This window comes from Siniperca chuatsi, linkage group LG14 (genome assembly GCF_020085105.1).
Source record: "Siniperca chuatsi isolate FFG_IHB_CAS linkage group LG14, ASM2008510v1, whole genome shotgun sequence".
Taxonomy (NCBI): Eukaryota; Metazoa; Chordata; class Actinopteri; order Centrarchiformes; family Sinipercidae; genus Siniperca; species Siniperca chuatsi.
In genome coordinates this window covers 8,351,017-8,368,856 of record NC_058055.1, presented here as the reverse complement: position 1 = coordinate 8,368,856, position 17,840 = coordinate 8,351,017, and the positions used below count along the sequence as shown (strand labels likewise).

The following is a 17,840-nucleotide window of genomic DNA, read 5'->3' as shown; positions in this document are numbered from 1 at the left end:
CACTTACAGTAGATATGCAGCAGAATGTTCGCACTGTAGAGACGGCTGTGGTAAAGGAGAGCAGCACTGCAACACTAGCCGGCTGAGGGGAACAAAACACAATACAGTAAAGTAAAGACAGGATCGGAATTTGACAGGCTTTATTTTGGCCAATACCGATCCTTTAAAATATGTCTGGATCAACATCTCTAATTCTAGCCATTCATCGACCAATCTGACATGCCTCAAAATTGACATTGTACATTCTGACAAAGATTACAACAAAGATTTTAGTTGTGTGTAGGGACCTTTAAAATGTAGAATTTGCACAAACACCTGCATGAAGGCACCAAATATTTACAATAACAGTCAATGTGCATGCCTAAATCTTGATTGGCACAAAAACTGTTGAAAACTTGCCTGTCAACAGTCATGTCAGCCTCCTTCAACACAAGCCCTTTTCTCTCTCTCTTACTCACTCTCTGTCATTGAGGAGTTTTCCAGAGCAGATAGATTATAAAATGGGGCACGAATGAGCCAAGCTCTATTTTTATATCAGGATCAGCCATTTCCTGTCGTCACCTACAGGTAGTGAGGCTGAGATTTATGTCTGAGACAAGGCAGCAGTGGCCTTCCTCTGCTTGTCATAGAGCCTGGCCCCACAACCTGACCACTAAATGTGTGTGCGGGGGGCATGAGAGAGGGATTCAAGGAAAAACTGCAAGTTATTCAGGAGAAAACCATCAGTTAAGTAGCAAAAGAGGCAGTATATGCAAGAAGATGAGAAAACAGCTGTAAGGAAGCGATTAGTCACTCTGTCAGTCACCTCGGCTCTTCTGAGAGTGACATTGATGAGCTGATTTATCGTAAATGAAAACATTCCTCGTTGGTGTCACGCACTCTCTTGGCGTGCTATTTAAACGTAAAAGCAAATATGAACATGCTCTTAGAGCACAACGATATGTATGAAGGGCCATATCATTCCACCTGCACTCCCTCCCACACCAGCCAATTAATGCATCGGATACACGATAGACAATAACATGGGGTCATAAAATCAAACATGCATGATATTACACAAGAAGACAACTGTTCTATTGCACAGCACCTATATCAACTCATTCTTGTAACTGTATGTGTGTGTACGTGCGTGTGTGAGAGAGAGGAAATTCTCTGAAAGAGGTCAGTGTGGGATGCAGTACAGCTATTGACTGGTGCTGAGGAAATCCCTTCTCCTCCCTGTTCACAGAGGCAAGGCACCAAAGTCTATTGCATGCTAATCAGGGGCTCAGAAGATAATAGGCGTTGACGTATTTGCCATAACTCAAGATTTAACTCTCACATGTACAGATGATGCTCGCTCCTTTACATCTCATCTGCATAAAACCGCTCTTGCATTCACTGCTTCTGCATATAATTTTCCAAACATTCTGCTGAAACCACAATAACAAATTTATAGAGGGTTCTCGCATCACGGACATTTTTTTTTCCATAAGTGCCCAGTAAACTGCACAATAATAGCCTGGTCACTGCTATTTATAGCAGCACATGTATAACTTTATTACTATTGCGCTATACAGACATGGATAGATAACAATGGCAGTCACAATAAGGTGTAAATAGTCAAAATTTCACATAATAGCCATGCATTATTAACCATTTAGCTATGGTTAAGTGATTTGACACTGATCACGTGTTACAAGTGTCATGAACATTGTTCAGGATGCTGATCAGACTACACAATCTTAACTGTCACTAACGCTATCCAGGGAGCTGATCAAACTGAAAGATTCACTAGCTGCCGAGATGGGCTTCATCACTTCCTTGATAAAAAATGTGTGGTTTTACACGATGTTAAGTGTTTTGGCAATACTATCATACTAAAGCAATGTTACAAGCACTGTCGGTCTCTAGCGCTATCCAGGGCACTGATTAGACTGCACTCTGGAAGCAGCACTGTCCAGTGAGTGCACAAGTGCTCTCACCAGAATTCCCGTTCACGGCTCAATCTTGAAACTGAATGCTCATGAAGACAATGCCTGCTGCTAATATAGCAGCCTATCTCTTGATTTGAAGATTTTGTGTAGTCGTAAGTTTACTGAATATATCTAATTTGCCACTTTTACTGAATGTAGCCCTTATGGCTAATTGGTTGATACCCCTTTGACACTTAATTAGACATAATTGAAAGGATACTTAAGAGCTAATAAGGTGCTTTACAGCATTGACTAAATTAGACAAAACAAGTTGTGATAGTAACACTCTGTCATGGGTATTGCACCTCAAAGAGTTCCTCATCTCTCTTTTCACCCTTCTGATTGAAAAGTCACCTGGCGTAATGTATGTTAATGTAATAAATCAATCAGACCAATCTTTTTTACCTGCAACTGATTACTAATTGCATTTTTGTCTTTGTCTGCAATATCATAGACTCGATGACTCAGTGATTCAGAATCTCGTGTAGTTCAGGCATTAGTTGATTACAAACTGCAGAACTTGATCTCAGTCATTATGTCAACATGCTTGCAAACATTCAGTCTTGATTGGCCTAAAAGCACCTGGCACCTTAGTAACATTTGGAATATGTATTAAAAGTGAGTGAAACTGGAAAACAGTGAGTGAAAGTGTAAAAGGTTATGGGGCTGTAAAAGGTGTAAAAGTACTGATCTAAACAAGAAAACAGAAACCGCATAACATGCCACGTTCCCACCTGCCCTGGACCCAAAATCTGTCAACAGTTCCTGCACTCAAGAGACCCCAGATTCTCCAACAGTATTTTTACACCCACTCTATCTCCATTCTTCCCTCCCTGTCTTTCCAAAACTAATTGGAACTCATGCAGGTAGTCTAACAGGTTGTCACCCTATCGCTCACTCCCCACCTCTTTGTGTCTCACCTTTTCCTCATGCACACTTAAACGTACACACACAGCTATCACACACTAACATGGCACTGCTTATGATAAAGCAACTAGTTTCTTGTTTTCTTGTCTGGCAGCGTAGAGAATTTACCGCCATGTATTATGCATACACATACATGCATCACATACTGCATAACTTGTGTTAAAATGATAAAATAATGTCCTCTGCAATTTATGACTTCAGCTCACTAGTTACACTATAAACTCAGGTCCACATCAGCCATATTATCCTGAAATAAGAGAGACACTAAACTGAAGTCCAACTAATAAAGCCCTAATTGGTATTACCCCTCTTAAATTCCATGTCAGTGATGTGGATAGGTAATAGCTTCTCTACTGGGCAGATATCAGGACCATGCACAACAAAACATGAAGCTTATATTCCAACCTGGACACTTACATTACTAGCCAAAACCAGAGCAATCGTATTTGGGTTTTCACTGAGATTTAGTGTCACAGCAACAGCATGGTTGAGATATGTGATCAAATAGAAATTAGTTTCTTCTGTGTACACATGACTGATCTGTAGGGCATACTTACCGAGGTATAGAGGTATCCTTCACTATTCATGGCAAGGTATAACCCTGTCTTTGCCCCCTGGATTGCCACTATCCGAAGTCCCACCGGAATTAAATTGAACTGTGCTAAAATGGGGAATAAAGTAGGAGAGATAGGGCACAACAAAGAGAGAGAGAGAGAGAAAAGAGAAAGTCAGAGAATATTGTGAAATCAAACTACAATAGTGTATAGCAGCTTTTCTGTTTTCATTGTATTAGACTGAATGGCTGCAGTGTCACTGCCGCATGCTATATCTCTCTTAAGCCCAAATGCTGTGACCTCTCAGAGTTTATGTTTATGTAAACACAACACCATGTCACCTTCACTATGCTTTACACTGCCTAAACCTGCATGATAATGGAAGTGTTCTGCTACACCAAATGGAGCTAAGGGCAAAGCCAGTGAAAAGTGGATCGATAGATACAGTATCTGGGTTGGTTAAATTACTCTGAACTTGTTAACAATAAAATACTCAACTCGTCAAGAAATAATGTAGGTTGTTGAATAAATATGATTTTAAAAAGCTGCCACATTCACACACTACACTCGGAAAAGTGGCCCATGTCTGAGTCCTGAAGGTCAAACTGTCAAATACAAAGACATGGATACTAGGAAGAGAACACTGCATTTTTAGCCATTCAGATTGCTGAAGGTCAGGATGAATATTCACATCTTCTCAACAATGGCAGTATCTCACTTAGAAGCACTTCAAGCTCAGGCAGCAGCCTTACTTTTTGTGGTTTATAAACTTCAAATACTGAGTTGCAGATCCAATCAGAATCAGTATCTGTGATTTTAACAGTATCAATGGCTTTTAACGATGAACACGTATGCCAAGGACACATTCATTTGCCAAAGTTTGACAGGCAGTTTGACGTGATGTCCCTCCCTATTAAAGACAAAAATAACAGTACAAATTGGAACAAATTTAACAGATGAGCTGACAAAATCCTAACTTTTGCCTTGACTCTTCAGCCACAGGGCCCCTATAGCACAGTGTGACACCTACTGTGGTTGTCTTTAGCTCAGTGCGTATAATGCAGCACTAACTTTGCCAAAGTTGGAGATTTGGAGCCCAATGAGGGTATGAGCTGTTCCATACTTGAGCTATATGATGATGAAAACTGCAGGTGTTACTTGCATTTAGTACAGTATGGCTTCTACCCAGTTCCTCTAGTAGTGCTAAAGACTAGACCGTGAATAATTTGGTTAAAATTGCATAACACAACCACAAGCAAAGACATGTAGGCTAAAAACAGAAACACACACACACACTCACAAAATGAGCTGCTTTCATCCCTCGTGCTGTCCATGGTGCCGTCAGGCTGCATCTGCAGGTAGTATCCATGTTGGCTGTATAGCCGGGTAACAATGCCCTTCAGCTGTGGCTCTGCAAGTGAGCACAGGAAAACAACATCGTATTAGACAGGTGCCGCGGCCAGAGGTCGAGAGCAGAAATGTCACTCATTGATTTACAGAACCTGAAAAAAGAAAAGGGTTAGTCAATTATGTCAGAGTTTAAAGAAACTAACCACAGAGGAGTTTTACTTTGTGCAATATTTGAAGATAAGTTAGAACATGGTTTATGTATAATATCTAAAACATTTAACTAGTTTTTTTAAATAAGACGATGTAGTCCCTCATTCTTCCAGGAGTGTTCTATCGTAGAAAAGGTTTCAGTCGTAGTCTGAAAACTGTGTCCAGATGACTATGACTGAAACCTTTTCTACCATAGTTTTTTTAAAGTTCAACTATTGTATGGATTGCATTGACATTTTGCATTCATGGTCCCCAGGGGATGAGTCTTAATGATTAATATGGTGATCCACTAACTATTTGTCTAGTGCCATAATCAAGTCAAAATTTTATTTTTTCCAATACTAGCTACAAAACTGACATCATTCAATTGTTGTTTAGTGTTAATTACTAAATGTTAGCATGCTAACACACTAAACTAAGACAGTAACAATGTTTAACATTATACCGGCTCAACATCAGCATGTCAAGATTGTCATTGTGAGCATGTTGGCATTTTGACGCTACCATTTAGCTCAAAGCATATAGAGCTGCTAGCATGGCTTTAGACTCTATCATACCATCGTGCAGTGTCGAAATGGTCTAGAAACACTTGAGACTTGTGAACTCATACAGTGTCAGTGTGAGGTATGGTTATATGTAATACCATACTTTAGGTTCTGCTCCTTCATTTCCAGTATATAAATAACAAAATAATCAGTTAAACATCAGTGTAACGACTTTAGGGAATTTTACCAGGAGGGAAGATGCCTGGCAGAACAGATGATGAGTGATCTCTGCCATCATTACCATAATAGAGGAACACTTATCCAACAAACACTTTATGGTACTACAAAAGAAAAGAATACAGCTATTTATGTTGTGTATTTCTTCTTAGAAGTTAGAGAAGTCTCTCTAGAGGAGAGAAAATATAAAAATATTCAGAACAAAAAAAAAGAGTTTAGGCTTTTAGTATTCAATAACAATTTCTTAGTTTATTAGTGAATTGCCCAAGGTACAGTTTTGGATAATTCACCAAACACTGGGAATGTATAACATACAATGAATCTGAAATTCTATAGCTGCTAATAATTCAACTAACTGATGAAGAAAATGCATGTATAACTTAAGCTAACACATCAGTCCACTGTCTTGCTACCAGTGGTATTTTTAGCAAGAGCTGGGGCCATCAGAGGATGAAGTCAAGTGAGAGAGTTAGTCTGTCTCCTGCTAAATAAAAGATATATAATCAAGGGGGCTGGGTGGTGGAGGAGAGGATGGAGGGTGAATAGAGAGGCTGAATGTTTCATGAGCGGAGTCCCTGCAGCCTACTTTGCGTTCATTTAAGAAACAGACAGAATATTTGCAACAGCTCTCAGACATCACCAGTGCTCCCCTCAAATACACGAACCACTCTCTGTGTTGTGGAAATCTAAGTTGTCTCCTGAGCTCAGCACCTCACTGCCTCGGCCAGGCTACTCCAACAGCAAGGAGAACCCTGCAGGTCCCCTAACTTAGCTTAAAGCTCAGTCATTTAGTCTGGTCGGTGAACTAACCAGTCTCCTTCAGTGCAGCTTCAATAAGGGAGATGAAACATGGATGAAGGAGCAGTTCATGACGGAGCCACTGGAGGATTGAGGGCCATCTGGGAGATCCCCCCCTGCTAAACCTCACCCATGTCCTCACACACACTCCCCAGGGAGGGACCTGGGGCACTGCGCAATCTGCCTGTCTTTTGTGGACTAGCATAGGGAGCAAGAGAGTGGCAGAAGATGTAGGGATGAGATCTGTAGGACAATTTCCCAAAGGAAGTGTGCCAGGGTTGATGCATCAGTGAAACTGTGACCTACTCCCATTGTTACATGTAAGCATCTGCAGCCCTCCCCATCCTCTCTCTGTCAAAGATGCTTGTCAAAACATTTCAGTGTCTCTACTCCTGTACTTTCTTCTTCTTTCTTCTTCCCTTTTCCATTTCATATCCTTTGAGTTATGTACACTTTCATCCCACCTAATAACTTCATACATCATCCAATCAGAGTGGGGAAGCCATTCATTACTTGTCCCCACAGATGCAAACCAGAGAGATGAGAGAGAGTGAGAAAGAAAGGGAAATAGGAGGATCAGGGAGGAGAGAAGTGCGCAGAGGGACGGCAGGGGAACAGAGAGAATGAGATGACACTGTCATTTCATTAAGAGTGACGGCTGTATGTGCTAGAGAAAAAGCACTTTTAGGACGAAATTCAATAGACAGCTTGTGCAATATGGCTGCAATCAAAACTCCCATGCTTGGTGTCAGGGACACTAAAACTAATGTTTCACTTAGAAGAGCTGGCTCGAACTTCAAAATCCTCATCCTCCAACACCAACGCACAATAAATTCTGATCCTGTGTAATGAAAGCATGCTCCCAGCTAAAACCACAACAGTTATGTTTTACTGCAGCTGCATTAGAAATTCATAGATGGTAAAACAAAGAACAACTTTGGTGCACTCTTGGCTCTTTATTACCATACACATATTGCAACTTTGAACTATTTAGGCGCAAAGTCATATTTTTGGTGCTCTAGATGTCAGTGTCCTCCTGAAGTGCACTCATGTTTTGCTACTGAGACTAAATTATGAAGTGGTTGAAGAAGTTGCAGACATTTAGAACTGGGATGTACATGTCAATATGTGGCCATAATAAGGTTTTTCAACCTTTACTGTAAACTGACAGAACAGTTCTATTAGAAGGAGTCACAAATAAGGCTCATAAAATCGGTTTTGTATTTTCTGTCATTACTATGATCAACATACACAGCTGTATTTGCCTGTACACCCAGCAGCGCATGTAATCTGAGCTTTCTTGACTTGAATTTCTTACAAATGTGCTGAAGAAGATTGACGATGGCATCTCAAACCTTTTACTGTGTGACTGATTTAATAAGAACAAATCACACACACACACACACACACACACACTTTTTCTGCCATTGTTGTTAATGTTGCAGGATGTTGGCATTAGGAGTAATACATCAAAACTTTAACAAACATGTCCCATTGTTGCGTAACACGCCCGTTTCATCAAAATACAAAGTAAAATGGAGTACATCACACAGAACACAAACACACATCTGTTTGGAAAATACATATATATTCTATAAACAAGACCCAGTACTGAAGATCTGTGAGGATATTTTCTCCTCCTTCACAAAATGTATAGGCTTTACTAATTTTAACAGTAATTATTGCAAAATCATTAACAATGCTTTCCATTTACATGCAGAATGTTTTATACCAGATACTTGAATAGCATGTGACTAATGCCGTCTTCATATATGGCACTGAACTGGAACACAGCTTCTTCTTTTTTTTTTTTTTTTACCTTCTGCTGCAGGGGATGAAGGAAAGGGGTACTCGAGAGATTGTCTATTGCATTTCAATAAATAAACTCCAAAGAGACAGATTTAAAAAAAGAAGGGTCAAAATCGAAGCAGCAGAGGCAGAGAGATTCTTGACTTTAGTCCATAGTATGGTTTAAGCTCCAAAAACACTGGATCCTATATTTCACATGATGCACCTGGAGAGCATCTTTCATTAGACCTTCCCAGCCTCCTAAATGCCCACTTCTCTCAAACCCAACTTGATGATGAGATGAGTTAACCCTGATGACATCGCCAGGGTTATTTTTTCAAACCTCGGAAGGCTCCATCCAGAGCCACAGAAGACATTATACAAATGTAGTACTCCTTGTAACGACTAAACTGAACTTCATGTGTAAAATCGCTGGAGTGATTTGTGTCCAAGCCACATAAGAGGGAGCACACATCACTAGGCAAGCCAACTTTCTTTCCCCTTCATAAGCCCTGGATAAGTACACTGACAGATAGTGACAAACTGTGACAGCAGTCTACCTCTGGTTGGTCAGAGAGTTGTTTACATGAGCAAAAAGCTTGTGTTTGTATCATGAGGATGCGTAGTGTGCACATGTAGTCTCTACTACTCCACAGGGGTAAACAGAGAAGATGATAACTCGGAAAGCTACTGACTCAAAGGTCATGTTTAGTGATTTGGGTATGTTAGGGCATACTTGTATTCAAACAGTAAGAGCATATTTTACATGGCAGGCAGCCAAAGGCAATCATAGTTTTATAAGACCATACCCCAAACAAATCTAATACAGTGGTGAAAAATACCTAAGTACATTTACTCAAGTACTGTTCTTAAGTACAATTTTGAGGTACTTGTCCTTGAGTATTTCCATTTTCTGCTCCTTCCTTCTTCTAATCCACCACATTTCAGAGGGAAATATTGTCCTTTTGATTGCACTACATTTCTCTGACAGCTGTAGTTACTAGTTACTTTTCATATTAACATTTTACAAAAAACAACATATAATATGCTGATGAAAACAAAAGCCTGGTTAAAGATTAAATCAGTGGCTCCCAACCGTTTTGGCTTGTGACCCCTTAAAAGTCCAGTGTGTAGGATTTAGTGGCATCTAGCGGTAAAATTGCGGTTTGCAGCCATTTGAATACCGCTTGCCTCACCCTCCCCTTCCAAGCTTGTAGGCGAAACTACAGTGGCCACGAAACTCGCACAGTGAGTTTGTCCGTTCTGGGCTACTGTAGAAACATGGCGGTGCAAGATTGCGGCCTCCGTGGAAGGGGACCCACTCCCTCTGTAGATAAAAACAGCTTATTCTAAGGTAATGAAAACACAACGATTCTTATTTTCAGGTGATTATACACTAATGAAAACATACTTACAAATATTATATTCTATAGCTCCTCCTAAATGTTACACACTGGACCTTTAAAACAAGCAGTGTCTAGTCGGGGCCCAAAAGTTTACAAAGAGAATGTATTTTTGCTTGACAAATTACTTATTTTCAGATTTTCCACTATTTTCTACTATTCCACTATTTGATTAATCGACTAAATTATCATTTCAACTCTAGTGTATGCCTTTTATTAAATGCTTAACAATTCAGAAGAGCCCTGGTGATTTGACATTAATGTGACACAACAATGTGAGCCCCCTGAGGAATTTAAAAGACGGCCTTTTTTTTTGCATGAAAGTGAAAAGGGAGGAAAGGCATTTAAAGGACTCATGACTGAAAAGGCAGTAGGTTGACACTGAAAGTGTGGTGGGAAATTAAACTTGTTGTCTTCAGTTTGAAGGATGGGATGTTTAACTCCAGCTCAGATTAACAGGCTTAGATTCCCAGCTCATGCTAAATTTTCTTCTGTGAGCAAAGTATTTTTCTCAGGTTTTCTGTAATCAACCATGACCATACAGTAAATGGATCAGCACTTAGTAAAAAAAACTCCTCTCTTGAGCCAATTGAGACTGCTTATAATCATGATTAATCCTACCATATGTATTCTATCTGGTGTGAGTCATCTTGCGTGAGGTGCATCCCTGTTCTGTGGTTAAAAGAACAGCAGGACGGCACATTATCTTTTAGGGTGCAGGGACGTGCACGGACATTTTGGCAATTTAATGGCATCCAAATAAATTTCCAGTAAGTACAAGAGCCTGACTGAATTTTTTATTTGTTTTATTTTTTGAGGCCAATACGATACTGATTTTAGGGGAGAAAAATTTGAGATTCTATTAGAGATATGGAGGTAGATATAGTAAATGTCTGAGCAGGAATGGAAAAAATAGACCATTTCTATGTGGATCATGCACCAATATGACTATACAAAGGTACTTAGTTTTGTTGTGCTTTCCCACCTCACATCACTACATTAGTGTTGTAAACAATGGGGTCAGAGCACTTTCTACTGGACCTTTCATTTCTGTGCTTTACCCTACAATCAGCAGATGATCAAAATTAATAACTGACATGTTTATCATTAGGTCTCTCACAGTGAAATCGCAACAAACTTTGCAGCATAGTAAACCTTGTTTCCATTGTTTTGTTGGTTGTCTGTAATTATTTTCATTAAATCAAATAAATAATTGAATTAATCAAATTATTAATTAAATTGCATTCAGTTAGTCAAAACTACATTTAAAGGCTTGCAATTTAAGCTGTTTAGCTACTTGATGGTTTAAACTGAAAACTCCTCATAGTTCTGACTTAAGTAGACTAACAGACTAACCTATTATTACAGTTTCCAGAGAGAAATGTGGAAAATCTAGTTAAAAAAACAAAACAAAACAATCAGATTAAACCAAAACAATTATAGCCATGTTTCTGCTTTACCACACTGTGTTTTCATCTCTTTTGGAAATAAAAACGTCATGCTTTCAGGAGCTACTTTTAGGACACCTGTTAGAAAGGAGACAGTTGCTCCCTGGCATTTTTGGATGAAGAGACAGTGACCACAGATGATGCTTTTCACTGTATAAACTTCAAGTTATAGCCGACCAGTTTGATGTGTACAAAATCTGGGTACTTCTGCAAGAGCCTGGTGCTGGTGGCGTGTGATTGAATTGGATTCAAGTATCTACGCTGGATAAATCTGCACCACTTCCTCAAAGGGATAGAATTGGCATCAGTTGGCTGTAGAAATCTAACTCCAAATATGATTGTATAGACTATTAACCATGTAATGCATACCGGAGTTCACTCGTTTTCATTGATGACGCTATTTTACACTTGTTGTTAAGCTTAATGGTGGGCTATTGCCTAATTTAGACTGTATTGAGATGTTTTAATAGTGGTTTAATTTCACAACAGTGGCAAACAATGCCAAAGCTTAGGGCAAACACTATCGTTACCTGGCTGTCACCAATGAAGGCACGTCAGGGAGACGTGGATCATGCTGGTCCGCAGGGCGCTCGATTTGCATGCTTTAGGGCCTAAAGCATGCAAATCAAGTGCCCTGCCACCACAGTTAGCCTAAACTTTAGGCTAACTGTGGTGGCTGTGACAAGGGAAGCAGAAAGGGGGGCAGCAGGGGCTCTTCTTCTTCTTTGAGGTTTTATGGCAGTAAATATCGTGTCTTGCAAAAAGGCCACTTACCTAGTCAGAGGCAAAAAGGGCAGATGCTTGAGCACTTGAGTCTATCTGTGTGCATGCCTGTCAGGGTGAGCACACCTACATCTGCCATGCAGAACTTTCACTAGCTATGCCAGAAACAAAACCTGCAGCCTCGACTGTCCTGGGTATTTCCCGTGGAGAGGAGGTGTGTGACTACGTTCATCACTCCTGGGACACGTGTGGGCTTGAGTGACAGAAAACATTCGCTGATCCAGGTCAGTGGAGTATGGGTCAAAGTGAGCTCCCTGCCTGTTTATGTACATCAGCGCAGAGGTGTTGTCAGCGCAACCGACAACATGTTGACTCATCAGCAGGCCCATTTCCAAGTGACCTCTCCACTCATGAACGATTACACACTTTTCCACGTTGACAAGTGGGAAAGTGTGTAGAGAGAGTGCTTTAAAGGATACTGTATATGCACCGTAATAAGTCACATTTGCCTCTGCCAGTGCTCAAAAATGCTTGCATTATCACATTTTATTGCAGGCACTGTAGCCTATTGTAACTGGTAATATAATTCTATGTAACTGTTTAGGTAACAAGAAGTACATCTTAAAGTGAACTTCAACTTAACACTAGTCACATGGTTGATGCATAAGTATGACGACCAGTTGACAGAGACATTTTCTTGTTGTTCTATTATGTTGGAGAGAAATATCTAATTTGCATTATTTTAAGACAGAGGCAAACGGATTATTAAGGGGGGGGGGTATGCGATTCTAATCCAATACACGTCTTTTTGTCAAAAATCTCCTCACAGCCCGCTAGCTGTCCATTCTGTGTGTGCGCGCTGAAAAAAAAACAACTCTTTTTTTGTTTTTTGTTTGTACACAGCTCTGGCTATTCCAGCCATGATTTGTGTGTCAGGTAACATTATATGACTTGCCCACGGACATTCAGCTTACTTTTTAGTTTGCCAAGATATGCTGTTGTTGTGGTGTTAGCTATAGCAGCAGGAGAGTTGTGAGTATCGCTGTCTGGAGCTGGTGTGCTGCTCTGGGAAACCGTCTCGTCCTCTCTGGCTGTTAGCTTCGCAGCAGCAACTGTAGCGACAGTTTGCTAACCCACAACCTAGCTAACATTAGTTACATTACTTGCTGTGTCGTTGTTCGCTCTGTATCATGGTGTTTGTCATGGTATTGGATTTCTCCAGAATTGCATACCCCTCCTTTAAGTAAGTGTTAAAGTTTTGTAAAAGCAGGAAAGATTATAGTCATAAGGGCATTTTCTTAATTAAATTGTGTTTGCCTCTAATCCCAGCAGTAACCACTGCACGGTCTACATAGGGATGCCCCTCATCAATTTACATTCGGCACTGATAATCATTTCGAAAATCATCTGCGGGAGACTGAAGCCTAGTGTTATAGTACAGCCATTTACACCGCAATTATATGTGTATCTGTATAAATGAGGTCAATGCACATAAGAACCCAAGGTAATCACTTCATGCATCACAGCTGCCATCAAGGACACTTAAACCCTTCGCTGCAGTGTAATTGTTCTGAAAAATAAGCAGCGGTTGAGGTTTATTGCTAATCAGCATAGTGTATGGCTCTGTGTTGGTTATCATTACACTAATGTATTTATCTGGCTTGATTTGAGCTCAGTATGTTGCTTGCTGATCTCCCTCTAGCCAAGATCCTCTTGATAAGGTCGGAGGTAATTACTGGGAGCCTGCAAGACTGAAGAACCAAGGGCATTTCTTCTGCTCTGACCGAAGCAAACAACAGGGGTTTTCCTTGGCTTATATTTTCAGGACTCCCTGACTCCCCCTCCCTTCTCATCATGCTCTCTTTCACTCTCAGCTGCTTTCTCTACACCTCTCAGCTCTCACTCTTTATGTATGCATGCCATAGAGTACATGTGTGTTTGCATGCACATATGTGCATGTGTACTGCATTTATGCAAGAAGAAAAGGGAGTCTGTCTCTCGTGTAGTGTTTGATTCTGCTTCTAATAAAAGGAGAACATGGTTCCTCCTTTTTTTCCCTTTCCCAAACTGGGCCATGAGCTCTACAGCGCTGCTAGTAATTATCAACCTTATGGGAAGATAGAGGGGGAGAGACGGAGAGTAGCAAGGGGAATGAAGTCATGAAAACTAGTTAACAACATGGACGCAAGAGGAGGAATGCTCTACCTTTGTCCAGAAATAAAAGAGGGAAGGAAAGCAAGAGAAAAGGGCAGTAATGGAGCGACAGAGCGATACAAAGATACAGAGTGTGACAAGCATGAGAGGTAGGGAGAGGAGATAGGGGAAGACAGGCTGAAAAAGGATGTTTTAGAGGAGGAAGAAGAGGGATAGCAGGACAGAGGCAAGGTTAAAGAAGGAATAGGAATGAATGAGTTGTATCACATCACCTGCAACTCCAACAATGGCCTCTTAATTTAAATTCAAGGCTTCATAAATCATTCCATGTGACAATGGCAGCAGTTCACATAAGTGAGACAGAGTTATTGCTGCTTATTAATGGTGCTGACAAGAGCATGTCAAACATGAGCAGAAGCAAATAGGACTCACACTGCTTCCCTGACACACATTCAATTTTCACATACAGTATGTGCTTCATTAGCATTATGACAGGAACATATCAGTGACAGTTAACAACATGCTCAGCACAGGCGTGTCAGTGTGATGTGGTGTGGCTGCATACTGCGGCCTCACAGCTTTATCAATAACATTAAAGCACCAAATTTTAATTCTCCTGGTTAAAATGTTCTACTTTCTCGACGGTTCTGTCACATGAGCTACATAGAAAAACATGGAGGCACAACAGCAAGAACCTACCAGCTCCCCAACACACCTCACCTGTCCTTTTTCCCATGGACCCTCCAGCAAAGACACAAATAGGCGCTTTAATATATGCAGAACAAACAAACATTCATCTGCACTCCCAGAGGGGCCCAGACCTCTGTCAGATCGTGTGGTGATCACACAAGTAAACAAACAACTGAGCTAAACAGCACGGTGATGGACAACAAAGGATTCAGATTTTGAACTTGCATTGATTTGCTTGCTGAAACACTTTGATATAGTCCTTACACGGTGCACTTTTCCCACACAGAAGAAGAAGAAAACCATGAGTAGAGACATTCAAGAGCAGCTTGGCATGGGAGGAGGGACTCCATTGTGTATTTAAGTTCTATATTAAGTTTAGCAATACTCACACAGCCGCAGTGAAATGTACACACAGATATACACACAAAGAAGCAGGCACATAAATATGCTTGAGCAAATGAATGTACAGTACACATTATGCAAACATGCATGCCAGTGAGCAAAGCACAAACTACTCTTTACTATTAATTTAACGATACTGACGTCTAAAAGTCATCAGATGTAAATGTAAAAGAAAATCTATATTAGCGCATTACAAGTTGAGGTTAGGGGAAGCTAAAAGTTATGGGTCGTTCCCAAGAGCTATATGTGTGACAACAAAATACTTAAAACTCAGTATTTAAACTGAGTTTAAGCACTTAAAACCTGGTGCTTATTACTCGGGAACATGTTTAAATAGCAAGAGGAATTTCAAATGTGGTATGATGTACTTCTCGTGCAAACCTGATTAAATAAGACTATATATGATGGTCACAAACAGCTTTGCACCTCTTGAATCAACAGTTAACACTGGTTATGGGTGATAACACTGATAAACTGGACTCTGCCAATTTGAACACTGTCATGTGAGACTTTAATCTGGCATTTCAGTAAAATGTAATGTGATTTTCATAGTAACTTCTTCATGTGCATACTGTCTGTACACGTGTACACACAGACATATCTTTTTGTACTTGTTCTTGCGGTACATGCCCCATTCATGCCCTTCTTCCTCTCATATTCTCTCTACCTCTCCTCTTTGTCTTCTCATCATTAGCTCTATAGGTGTCCTCCAACCTCACTGTCTTTCTCTTGTTAGAGGTAAATTCAATCTGTCCTTGTCAGCTTTAATCAAACACCCACAGATTCAATTTGGTAGGTATGTGTGGGAGGTTAAGGTGGTATCTTCAGGATGAGAGGAAACAAAAGGGTGTTCTTTGTACGAACATCCGCCGCCACACTTTGAATAACACATAAGGCCACTGTCAACAGCCTCTCTACAGCTCAATATCTTTTCAAATGCCAACTCCTAACTCTAAATGCAGTAATACTCAGAAAACACACTGATCCCCCTGATCCTCTCATGTCCATTGACTTTATTTGCTGAGCGTCTAAAGAGTGTTTGCAACCCAGAGACATAAAGTTAGATACACCTTCAAAAGTAAAATAAATACATAAATAAATCCCTTAATCTCGAATGGGTTTTTACTTAATATAAGACATGCAAAAAGATTCACGCTCAAAACTTTGTTGTTTCATTGTGGTTTAATCTGACCTTCTTCGCATGAACAGCTGCATCCCCATCCTTTGGTACCAGGAACATTTGGTACCAGATATTTAAGATCTCTCTGATGAAACAAGAGTTGTTCAAAGCTGAAAATCCCAAGAAACTGGATGACCTCAACAGCAATCAACCACTAATCTTTTGTTTGTCTTGTCTAGATGCAGACAAACAGAAAGCTGTTGTTTGGAAATTTCTAAAATTTTGATTAGGGCTGGTTATTGTTGGAACATTTTCAATACTAGTGCTGTTACTAAGTTCACAAATGTTGAATATTAACAAGAACTTTGCCTAAAATTGGCAAAAGTTTGATTTAAATCAGAAACTATCTGATTAAAGTAAACAAGATTCCAAATCTGACCAGGTATTCAATGTCAACTTTCAGTACTTTTTCACTTTTACTCATTTTGGTTGGTACCAAAATAGTACTGAGGTTTTTACGTGACTTATGGGGCAGCTGAGAGACAGTTTTGTGAGTTTCCTAGCGTTTACCGCATGCTCAACCCAGTTTAAGTATGTTACACTTTATCATTGCAGGAGTGTGACAGTAAATTGCTCGTGTAATTTATTCCAACCCTGTCTCCTATACATTACAGCAAGTAAGTTCAGAACAGATGTGCTGGTTTACAGGTTTTACTAAATACCGCCAACAATTTCTGTTACTGCCATTACCGTGATTATGGCCATTTTCTGAGGGCACCATGAACACATCACAGTTCTCTTGTCTTTATTAGCAGTTTGATTTTGACTTGCCTTTCTATTGGTCAAACAGATACACAGCAGTCACAGCAGGACCAGCGAACCAGGCTCCTTGTCTGTCTAGCTCTACCTACTCTGGCCATGACTTCCTATGCTAACATTAGCAAGTCAAACTTCTGGAGCGCGGCTAGTTTATGGGTGCTGAATCATAATGTTCAGTGAGACAGAGGCACTTTACATGAGTGACTGCGTTATTAACAGGTGGGTCATGCGAAAGAACCAAAAAAATTCCACACTCTAAAATTCACTGCACTGATAGTAGAATTTCAGGAAAGTTTAATGATTATTATGATAATACCGTTAAATGTGACCTTTTTGGCCATAGTACACCTCTAGTTTAGAAAGTAATGTAATGCAACCTGAATTTAGTTTTTTTACCAACATAATGAGGAAACGTTTCTGATGAACGTATCTACCAAGTTGCAAAACGCTGATACTGAACGCATCTACAAATGTTCAGTGACAATGTATTTAATTTTTTTATGGTTATGTTTAGGCACTCACCGCTCTTGGTTAAGGTTAAGGAGAGATTGTGGTCCCAAATATTGAAAAAGTCAACAGTGACTTGAAGCACGAGACAGGACATATATATATATACTTTTTAAGAATTTACCCAAAACCAAAATCTTTCCCTAAGCTAACCTTAATCAAAGTGCTTTTGTTGCCTTTAAGCCCCTGAAAACTTGGTTTCAATTTCTAATTATTTCTCTATAATGTTAAATCCTTATGATTAAGTAAGCAAGAATCAAAGTTTTGAAA

At 40.0% G+C, this 17,840-nt stretch overlaps 1 protein-coding gene across 1 annotated transcript in view; it reads right to left on the bottom strand.

Annotated features, from left to right (window-relative positions):
* fgf11b (fibroblast growth factor 11b) overlaps window positions 1–17,840 on the bottom strand; it is a 38,021-nt gene that overhangs the window by 13,419 nt on the left and 6,762 nt on the right. The window contains exons 2-3 of the mRNA XM_044223112.1: window positions 4,737–4,847; window positions 3,440–3,543 (exon numbers count right to left, since the gene is read on the bottom strand). Coding sequence (XP_044079047.1) covers window positions 3,440–3,543; window positions 4,737–4,847 — 215 coding nt within the window. The remainder of the gene's footprint in view (window positions 1–3,439; window positions 3,544–4,736; window positions 4,848–17,840) is intronic.